The sequence below is a fragment of the Pyxicephalus adspersus genome, chromosome 2 (assembly GCF_032062135.1).
Source record: "Pyxicephalus adspersus chromosome 2, UCB_Pads_2.0, whole genome shotgun sequence".
Lineage (NCBI taxonomy): Eukaryota > Metazoa > Chordata > Amphibia > Anura > Pyxicephalidae > Pyxicephalus > Pyxicephalus adspersus.
This window is the reverse complement of record NC_092859.1, coordinates 12,406,708-12,417,645: the sequence shown is the minus strand read 5'-3', so window position 1 is coordinate 12,417,645 and position 10,938 is coordinate 12,406,708. Positions and strand designations below refer to the sequence as shown.

The following is a 10,938-nucleotide window of genomic DNA, read 5'->3' as shown; positions in this document are numbered from 1 at the left end:
TTACAGGGGTAATAAGACACTCAGGAGCTGGGTGACTGTATTATGATGTTACAGGGGTAATAAGACACTCAGGAGCTGGATGACTGTAATATGATGGTACAGGAGTATTAGACATAGGAGGTTAGCAGGTAATAAAAACATTGCTGTATCCTGATAGGTGAATAGTCACCTCATCGGGTGCCGGATAGAGTGCCAGGACATGATGGTGTCGGTTCCCTCTGCGCTGTTCCTCGTTTATCCTGTCCACCTCTTCGGGTGGCGTCCTCTCCAGCAGACCCGTCAGTAATGGATCTGGAGCAGAGTTCTTCAGGTCAAATATACTAGAAGCCCAACTGCCTCGGGGGGTGTCATCCATGGAAGCAGATGATCTTTTTTTGTCCTCCTAATAATAAGAAAACAAAAATCAGAAATGTTGGGAGGGTTAAAACCTTAAACCTCATGCAACAGTGGCCAATGCAGAGCACAACCCGTATTTACTTCTATGATAAGGAAGCTGGAAGGAAAAATATAACATCTTGCTTTCCACGGACAAAAAACAGGTTTACTTGAAACACTCTAAAAACTGGAGGAACGTGTCTTTGTCTCCTACAGTAAAACTTTTTGTTTCCATTTTTTTTTTTTTTTTTTAATACGAGCTAGAAGAACTGTGACCAGTTTTTTGGGTTTTGTTTTTACTATGGTAATGATCGGTAATTTATAGCCGTACCATAATTAACCTAAAAGGACGATCAGAAACTCCATTTACTTAAATTATGAGCTAATCACCATTTTTTCCTGGGTTATCCTGAAGGTGATAAAGCACCCATTGACTTACAATCTGGTGATCGCCATCTATCAGTAAAGAGAGCGGCCATGTTTTAAGCTGATCTCCACTTTCATAAAGGGGCAAACTAGATATTAGCATTACTCCTCTATAAACGGCATTTTTGGAGATCAGGTTTGTTTTATAAATGAACTCCTTGCTGTTGACTGTTCTTGGTCATCCAGACAAATGAACAGATACGAAATGTATCAGGAGTCAGAGAGATATCAATCTGTGTATTATTACCATCCTATGAGACAGGAAACAAGCATATTCGATACCGAATTCTATTTTAAAGATTTAATTACCTCCATCAGATTTTGTTTAATTAGAGAAGTAGAGCTTCAAGCAAAACTTGAATTTTGTTTTGGGTTCAGTGGGGGAGAATACTCTTATGTTATAATGGATGGCTGTGGTTATGCAAGGAAGATATGTTATCACTTCCTGTACCCAGAGCAATGCTGTGAGCTACATGTACTTCCTGTTTACCAACCCTGGAAGGCATTCCCTTTGTGAAGAAATCAATACCACTACCTCTTTATTGGACCCTACATAGCAAAACTAACAAGCAAAGCTCACAGCAATGTCTTCAGTGTCACTGTGGCAGGACACAAGAGGAAATGTCGATATTGTGATTTACCTGTTTAGCAAAAGTACAAACCTTTACAATAAATTACCTGCTCCTCGGGAGCCGCTTTCTCCTCTGTGGCTTCATCCAGCTCATATAACTGTCGGTTCAGAGCTTTCTGCCGCTGTCGCTGGCGTTCTGCGGTAATGGGAGTGTACGCTGTGCTTAGACGCTGAGACCTATTTACAGAAAACCATAGTAATAATACGGGACAACTGCACTTCAAGTACCCCTAGCATTTCTAAGAAGTGTAAGCTCTGCAGAAATAGCACCAAGGCTCTCAATGGAATATCTGATATCTCTACTTTAGTCTGTTTTGTTTCTAATCCTATATGTTGTTCTCATCCACAAGTTACATATTGCAGTGGAAAATAAGCAAATGAGTGCCTATTTTATCCAATGACCACTGCCTAAATCTGGTCTTTAACCCTTCCTATTAGAACAAGGGCAGAGGAATAGTGTTGCAAAGGCTGCATCTGCAATCTAACGCTAAAGGTAACCTGTAGCTAGGGCTAGAAATATATGAGGCTCCAACAAAAACCTATGGTCTTTGGATCAGCTGGAGTCTCCGAGCTATTTGCTTCCTCCTCTGTTTGAGTGACTACAAAGGAAGTACCAAGTATTGAGTGCATGGTCATGCCATGTTTCTGCACCCTCTCCTTATGAATATACACACATATAAGTACAAAGTGTAAATATATTTTCCCTTCACAAGAAGTATGGGCGATTTGTAAAGAATAGAACATGCTAACTTCAGAAGCTGCAGGAAGAGCAGAACAATTCATCCTGAAGTGTACAGCAGAAACAGGAAACACTCAGCAGTCATTCTAATCACTAATAATATATAGATGATAGGTTCAGAAAAACTTAAATGAACTCATTGCCTCGGCTAAGGATGAATTGCTTCATGGTGTCTGCAGAGACTGAGCGAGGTTTTCTTTTATAACCTGGCCACAAGTTAATTTTAAGGAATGAGGAGACAATCGCAAGCAATTCCCAAAAAGCAAGGAAGCAATGCCACACAGGACAAACTACTTTTCACAGTGATGTGACTGGCTGTTTCTGGTGCATTGGAAAAAAGAAGGAGAAGACTATCACCTAATTAAAAAATAGATGTCAGTGGGCATCTTGACCCCCTTAACTAACTTACCTCCTCTGTACAATTACCCAGTCATGGGTATATACTTTCAGCGCATCACGAACCCGAGCATCCAGCTTCCTGTAACAGAGAGAGATCGCTGAAAGTTATTACCATCTCAAAGATTACAAGATATTCCATAGCCAAATTTACATTCATAATAACTTCATATTCTTTCCAGCTCCTTTAAGCCAGGCGCACCACCATACCCACCAAGACTATGGTAACAATACAGGGGCTGCCACAACCCAATAGATTCTTCCCATCCAGCTTAAAAACATTTCTGTGGAAAATACTTATAACCAATGTTAATTATATATTACTATAGCTGTATGTGTGGCCTGCCTAAAGAAAGTATTGTTTTATGAATATTTCTTACCCTTCCTCTGGAGATGCTGGCTCCAGTGTGCGGCATTCTCTGGGCTCGTATAAGATCTCAATGTCATCAGCAGGAAAGTCATACAGATCTCTGAGGGCTTCGCAGTCAGATTCAGGGGGGTGACACGTGAGATACTCCTCAAAATCCAGTGGTTCCACCACATCTGTAAGGGGAATCTGTAATAAAGGACAAGACACAACGTGTACATGGAATGTAATTGTTAATAGATGACTTCTCTGGGGATTCTGATGTATTAAATAAGACATATTTTTCATAGGCGTGAATGCATGCTAAGTTAAAATTTATCATTATTAATAAACAGCATTTATATAGCGCCAACATATCACGCAGCACTGTAAATTTAATAGGGGGTTGCAAATGGCAGACAGATACAGACAATGACACAGGAGAAGGAGAGGACCCTGCCCTGAAAAGCTTACGATCTAAGTATATTAGCCCCTGCTGCAGCTTTACAATGTTGCAGTTTAATCATTATGGGAAAGGAAACAGAGGAAATGTCTCCTCCTGCTTGTAGCAGAGTGATGATACCATCTCATTCTAGGCACAGTCATTTGAGTGGAGCTAAACAACAGCTTTTTAAGGCTAAATATTACAGTTTTTTTGAGAATTTATGCTGTTTTTACCAGGTTCACTTTAATATAAAACAAAGTTCTGGTATTGGAGTGTTATTTAGAAATAACGTGGAATGAGCAACGGTTATTAACCTGTTAAGAAACATCAATGGCCCTGCAATAGCCGACGTATTTTATCGGTGCAAATGTTAGGGCTGTGCTCATGCTTATGGGCTGAGCTAGGTACTAATCCATTACAAGATATATTTAGAGCAGTGCCAAGCCTTTAGGATACTACATGCCAATTGTGGGTCGTTTAACACACATTCAGACTAGAGGTTTTTGTACTGTGCATTTCTTGGACACTCACTGTCAAATGCTCTGTGCTCGGGAACAGTAACACCTATAACAGGTGGCTGCAAAAAGTGTGTGTGCGCGTGCGTGCGCGTGTGTGTGCGTGCGTGTGTTTCAAAAAAGCCTGCTCCAACTTTGCTACCTCCTATCAATTAAACGATAATGAACTGACCCTTTGGTTTAGTGGTGAAGCTGCTCAAACCTCCTGCAAAAACTGGTAGTCTGAATAGTGAAAAAAATGAAACTTACAAAACTTTCATTCTTTTTTTTTTTGTCTTCATTAAATCCAAAGGTTGAAATATATACGTGTATATGCCAATAATAATGTAAAATGATCCATTGGTGCAGTTGCAGAACAGCATTATTTGGTTCTGTTAGCAAGGTGTTTCATAACTAGACAGCAGCAGCCCAAATAAACAGTTCTTTAATTAGGTATCCCATCTGTGTAAGCGGAGGTTGGTCCCAAGGATGTTGCTGAATATTTCATATTAGGGTATGACCTAATGGGGAGTGGGATTACAGTCCAGGCAGAACTTTCTGATCCAAAGACAATGTTCATGAGAATGAATAGAGACCAGGATTCCCCCTAGCAGAGACACAGAACGGTCTAACCCCGACTCTCCTTTATCCACACTAAAAATACATTTGGCTTTACATACACTTTTATTTTGGAGGTTGATAATAACAATAATTAAAGTGAGTGACTTGGGCGTATAGAAGCAAACATTCATTCCATGGAAAAGACTGAGAACTAACAATAGTCAGGACACATGGAAACTCACTGATTGCTGACTTCCTCCTCGTTTCTTGGAAAGCTGCGGAGACCCTCCATATTCTCTTGAGACTTGCTTCCGAACCTCTGAGGCCACCGTCCTGGAAAACAAACAAGAACGCCTAATTACTCTTTTTATCCAGCTATGGCAGCTAATCTCACACGATGGCCTTTATATAAAGAAGAACTCCACTAAGGGTTACTAGTATGTAAAATGGGCAAAGGACATAACCACATGAAGATATTAAATAAACCGCAGTCACTTCTCTGAAATACACGCTTCTCTAAAGCCTTCGCTATACATCTGCCAAGACTATGGGCTGAAGTCCCTTTTCCGGAGTATCACAGCCTCGTGGTATTAAATGGTGTTAATGGTGAAATTTATGGGCTGCTTGGCTGTCATGTTGATTTTGGAGCCACAAAACACAAATGTGCAAATCAGCAGTTCTACCAGTACAAAAATTTTATGGTCTATATACTTGTTCTGGGTTAATGAATGTACAGCGTTGCATAATATGTTGGCGCTATATAAATCCTTTTTATTAATAATAACATTAAAATGAAACTAGGTAAACTATAATAATGATTTTGAGCCTGAGCGAGTGGGTTGGATTCTCTACCAACTTGATATATCTCACCTCACTTCCTGCATTAAAGAAGTAACAAGAATTAGGAGGAAATTTGAATTAGGAGGGTAAATATAATCTTTTACAGCCCTTAAATCCCCATACAGATGTCAGAGGATTGTCACTGGAAACAATCACAATAGATACACACAGCACTGTTCTGTTCCAAGGAGAGGAGAGAGGACGGGCGAGTGGCACCCCAATGTGCTTTCCAACATAGGCGAGCACATCAGTCATTCTTCTATCTATTCTACTGATGAACGAAGTCGGGGGACCGCTATACACATCAAAGACGAGCACCAAAGTAAGTACCTAACTTAACAGCACAGGTGACCCCATTTAAAAGTAAAAAAACTCTAAAATGTTGGATTTTCTATAACTTTTTCTTCTGGTAAAGATGCCAGGAAAAAATGCCAAAATGGATCTCCACTAAGCAATGGGAAGTAATAAAAACTGATAGGGGTTCCAATTCTTACCCCAAAGTGTCAACCACTTTCAGTGCAAAGAATACAATTATGTCCATGACATTGTCCTTATGGGCCCCCACTATGGCTGTGTATTGTGAAAACTCCCAAACCACTCAGACTGTAAGCTCTTCGGGGCAGGGTCCTCTCCTCTGTCGTTTGCACCCCTTATTTAATGTACGGCGCTGTGTAATATGTTGGCGTTAAATAAAATTATTAATAATAATATTATCTGTCTTGCACGTAAGTATGCATTAGGGCAGCTCATTAATTTATATAGGCTGCCCAATAGAACCACATTGCTTGCTGGATCTTTCAAAGCACCGCTGTGCTCTGCTGTAGTATCTTAGTCATGTGCATTTGGGAAACCATTGATAAAATAGTGTGAATAAGCTGTGGGGTATTTACAGGAAAAAATAATGTACTTTAAAGTGATGTAAACTCAACCAATTATATCTCATATATTAACATGAATTCAGAAACGATTTCCATTGTTTTTTAAGTCTGAAGTTATTAATAAAAGACCTGTTGATGCAGCCATGATGATCCTTTTTGTATAAACTATTCCAGGGTGACAACACTTTAAATTGAGCATTGTCCCCCTATTACATTCCCTTCCAATACAGATTGTGGCCATGCTGACCCATATTGTACAAGCATGGTCTGCAGTTGTCACCATCAGGAAACCCGTCCCGAGAATTACCATGCAGCTGACGCTGAAGTGAATGTGTTCAGCAAATAAATGGAAGAAGCTGAAGAAATTCTGCAGCCTGAGATATAACAAAAGATGAAGCCATAATAAAAAAATCAGCTTGTGTTTACCATACAAAGTGCTTTGTCAAACTAAACCGCACCCAGTTTGTTTTCAGATCTACTTTATTTATGGATCTCTGCAACAGGTGCAGTACTTTCTTCATCGATCGTCCTATATCAGAAGGCTGTTTGAGATAACAGCAGCACTTACAGAAGTCCTAGCTCCGGTTTGCCTTTTTAATGTAGGTAGTATAATGCAAATAGAGAACAATGACTCCGGCTGAGCCTGACGCACATATCTAGAGGACGCCCGCACGCTTGCTAAGCTGCCGTGATCCATTGACACAGTTCCAGTTATTCTCCCCTGAGAGGAAGCGTGTATAAAGAGCTGTGGAAAGTATGGCACTATAAAAGAGGATTTCAGACCATTATAGTTCTCCGGCCTGCAGGGCTTATCTGCTATTGTCAGGAAGTGAGCTGCGTTGACAGGCTAGACACAGGAGATCCATAGAGGCGGAGGTGACCCGGGAGGCAGCAATCAGTCACCCTGCGCAATCTCTGCACACAAATACACACAGAGCAATCACAAAGCACAATGAAATACAAATAAAGTGTTTTGTAATTTAGATATTCCAAGTTTACACAAAAATACAGGATTGGATGACACTTCATTCATTCATTACTGTGACATAAATTGCAGGGAGCAGTGTTACGATCTCGGGTGCCTGCAGGGAGCAGTGTTACGATCTCGGGTGCCTGCAGGGAGCAGTGTTACGATCTCGGGTGCCTGTGGGGGGGGGGCAGTGATTTGATCTGGAGTTGCTTCAGTTGGTCGGGTCTCCATCCAGCATTATGTATTATCAGCTCCCTGAATATACTGAATGACCAGGTTTTTCTATCAATGGATATTTCTTTCCTGATGGCACGGAGAATCTTTGGGATGCTAGAGAAGACTTTACACAGCGGTTTGACTGTCCCATCATCAAAAAGAGATCTTGGAGAAAAATTAATGCAACTCTGGATGCAAATAATGTTGTGACATTGGATATGCATGGCCAATGCTTGCTGCAATCAAAGCTAAATGCAGGAGAATGAAATATTAGAGATAGACTGGCACAGTATATGGCCAAACATACATTTCTCAAAATAACAGAGTTCTTGGGTTTCCAGGGAAGGGCACTAATAATGCTACATCAGAGAAAGACATTTTGGACAAAATTTTATGCCTGTAACCTCCCTCCTGGAATAGTTTCAGGAAGACTTTTTTTTTTTTTGCTCTATCTTAATTGTGTATGGAGGAACTCAAGTGGACCATACAGAGCGCTGACTTTAACCCACCCACAAGTTTATGAACTATCCTCCTTATCCAACATCAGGACTTGACCTAAAACATGCTCTTTTGGTCAAATGGACCCAAAGTTCCACAGACACTTTCCAAAATCTTGAGGAAGGCCATTGAAGGTTGGCATAGGTACAAAAAGGAAAAGGGGGATTAAATTTCCCCTAATGTTTATTTCTGTGGAATGAGTCCAACTGCTGTGATGGGTGGATGTCTTCAAGGTTTTGGCTATACAGTGTCACCCCAACTGTGTCCTATTTCACGGCACTATCCCTCGTTTGGAAGCAATCCATCTGTACTTTTTTACCCCTTAGTTATCCCTGTTTTTGGTCTGCTATATAGTCATTTATTCCAGTTTTGAGTAATTTAACTATCACAGTTTTAGAGGTAATATTAAACTCTGGTAATCTCCAAGTTCTTGAAATTCTAAAAAACAAAGCCTACATTTTACCAGATACATTTTTCATTAAACACCAACATCAGCACCAAATGACACACAAAGCATTGTAAAAGGACCTACATGCAATACAAAACATCTTGAACTATACATACACATATAATCAAGTTTTATTTGCAGCTTGTTTTTGTGCAGTAATTCACTAAATTGTGTTAGAAAACAATCAGCCAAATCATTTTATCTGAACAGGAAGTCACCTATGACGTGGTTTCTTGACCATTTTACGTCTTATAGACTAAGTATTAGTAATGTTCTTATTTAAATTCCTTTAAATGTGTAAACATTTTCCATAAGCCTTCTCAAGTGGTTTCTGGTGCCCCAAATGCCACGTAAATATAAAAAATAAGTAGCTGTTGTGGGTATTAGGGGGTTTACTAGGTAGCCACACATGTAGACTACCATGTAGACTACCTAGTAGACTACCATGTAGAAGTCTTGGGAAAGCAGAGGAACCCAAATTTGTATAAATAATTCCATTGTCCATTGGATGATCGGGACTATTGCCACCGGTGATGAACAACCAAATGGTTGCATTGCACTTTTTCTATTGACTGCAAAACTACTGCAAGTCAGGCCCCTCGCTGCTGGGAATAAGCACTGGGTTGTTGGATGTGCCAGGACAACAGAATGTTCATTAGGAGTACTTCTCATACTTTTTTTACGATGCTATTTATTGACTTTTGAGAGTGGTTTTAAATCATAGATAATACAAGAACTACTTCCATATTTAAACACATCCATAAAACATAATAAAAAAATACTTGTTTAGGTATTCTTATCACAATACCAGAGGAAATGTTGGTAGAAAGGTATGATCTTTTTAATAGAATGTTCCCTCAATGGGGGTACTTATACACTGAACACTGGCAGCAATAACTATTCTGCTTCTGCGCATGCCTGAGATTAGGATCATGTGCAGAATGAAATCACCGGACCTCACACATGAACAGAGCAAGATCGGATGCCATATGTGACATCAACAAGAAGTCATAAGAAAGAGAATGGCGGTATTAGCCATAACAGAAACAGAATTGAAAATTAAATCGGGACAGTGTGGGAGTCACCGGGATTAGGAAGTATATTTACTAAAAGATTTTCATTTTTAAAAAAAAGTGCATTAAAACACATAACTGTGCGAGGTCCTCTTTAAACAGTTTAGGGAAATGGTAAAATAAACACACAATGACTAACATAAGTAAAACACAATGAAACAAAAAGGTTCCTATAATCTATGGGAAATAAGGGATGTCGACATGGGGAACAAGTGCTGATTTTGCACAAAAGGAACAACCATGTCTAATCAGAAAACAACATTCAGGAATGCTGCCAGAATCAGTCACCCAGATAGATTCTGTGACGAACTGAAATAAAGACACAAAATTGTTTCAGTGACAGCTATGATGTGATAGCCCCCACCATTGACAACTACAATGAGAGTTGTGACCACACACAGCAACAAATTGTAAGAATTATTTTATATGTTCATGACTTCTATGAGGAATGGCTAGAGCTTTTTTGTTTTTTCAGATTTTTTGATGTAAACAGTATCTATCGGGGTCATGTCACAATAGTGCCTGGCATCAAGTCACCAGTGACAAAATCCCTTCTCTCACAGAGGAAAGGAAGAGGTGAGGAGCAAAGTTCCTCTCTAGCAATATGATTCTGATCAGACCTTTGGATGCTGTGTGAATAGCTCCACAAGCTGCTTTCTAGAACAAAGATGTCAAATCTGGAACCTTGTAATAAAGTACTAGGATGAGAATACAACTTCAGAACCAAGACATTTATTGTTGCATTAAAGGTAAAAAAGTAGAATGTTATGGAGGTTCCAAGCCCCACATCCCATATTCGTTATCTTAAAGCAAAACGGTTCAATGTTTGGGAAATGGTCATGTGTGGTCCTAAGATCTGGGAAATGGTCACCGTGGTCCTAAGCTCTGGGAAATGGTCACCGTGGTCCTAAGCTCTGGGAAATGGTCACCATGGTCCTAAGCTCTGGGAAGCGGTCACCGTGGCCCTAAGATCTGGGAAACGGTCACCGTGGCCCTAAGATCTGGGAAACGGTCAACGTGGTCCTAAGATCTGGGAAATGGTCACCGTGGTCCTAAGATCTGGAACATGGTCACCGTGGTCCTAAGATCTGGAATATGGTCACCGTGGTCCTAAGATCTGGAACATGGTCACCGTGGTCCTAAGATCTGGAACATGGTCACCGTGGTCCTAAGATCTGGAATATGGTCACCGTGGTCCTAAGATCTGGAACATGGTCATCGTAGTCCTATGATCTGGGAAATGGTCACCGTGGTCCTAAGATCTGGGAAATGGTCACTGTGGCCCTAAGATCTGAGATATGGTCAGTGTAGTCTTAATAAATGGGATTTGGTCATCGTGGTCCTAATAAATAGGAAATGGTCACTGTGGTCCTATTAAATGGGATATGGTCACTGTGGTCCTATTAAATGGGATATGGTCACTGTGGTCCTAATAAATGGGAAATGGTCACTGTGGTCCTAATAAATGGGATATGGTCACCGTGGTCTTAATAAATGGGATTTGGTTACGGTGGTCCTAATAAATGGGAAATTGTCACGGTGGTCCTAATAAATGGGAAATTGTCACGGTGGTCCTAATAAATGGGAAATTGTCACGGTGGT

General features: G+C 40.3%; 1 protein-coding gene across 5 annotated transcripts in view; it reads right to left on the bottom strand.

The window, feature by feature from the left end:
* DOCK6 (dedicator of cytokinesis 6) overlaps window positions 1-10,938 on the bottom strand; it is a 99,610-nt gene that overhangs the window by 64,588 nt on the left and 24,084 nt on the right. For all 5 annotated transcript variants that reach the window (XM_072399561.1, XM_072399563.1, XM_072399564.1 and 2 more), the window contains exons 2-6: window positions 4,656-4,746; window positions 2,948-3,123; window positions 2,581-2,649; window positions 1,480-1,609; window positions 170-382 (exon numbers count right to left, since the gene is read on the bottom strand). In XM_072399561.1, coding sequence (XP_072255662.1) covers window positions 170-382; window positions 1,480-1,609; window positions 2,581-2,649; window positions 2,948-3,123; window positions 4,656-4,746 — 679 coding nt within the window. The remainder of the gene's footprint in view (window positions 1-169; window positions 383-1,479; window positions 1,610-2,580; window positions 2,650-2,947; window positions 3,124-4,655; window positions 4,747-10,938) is intronic.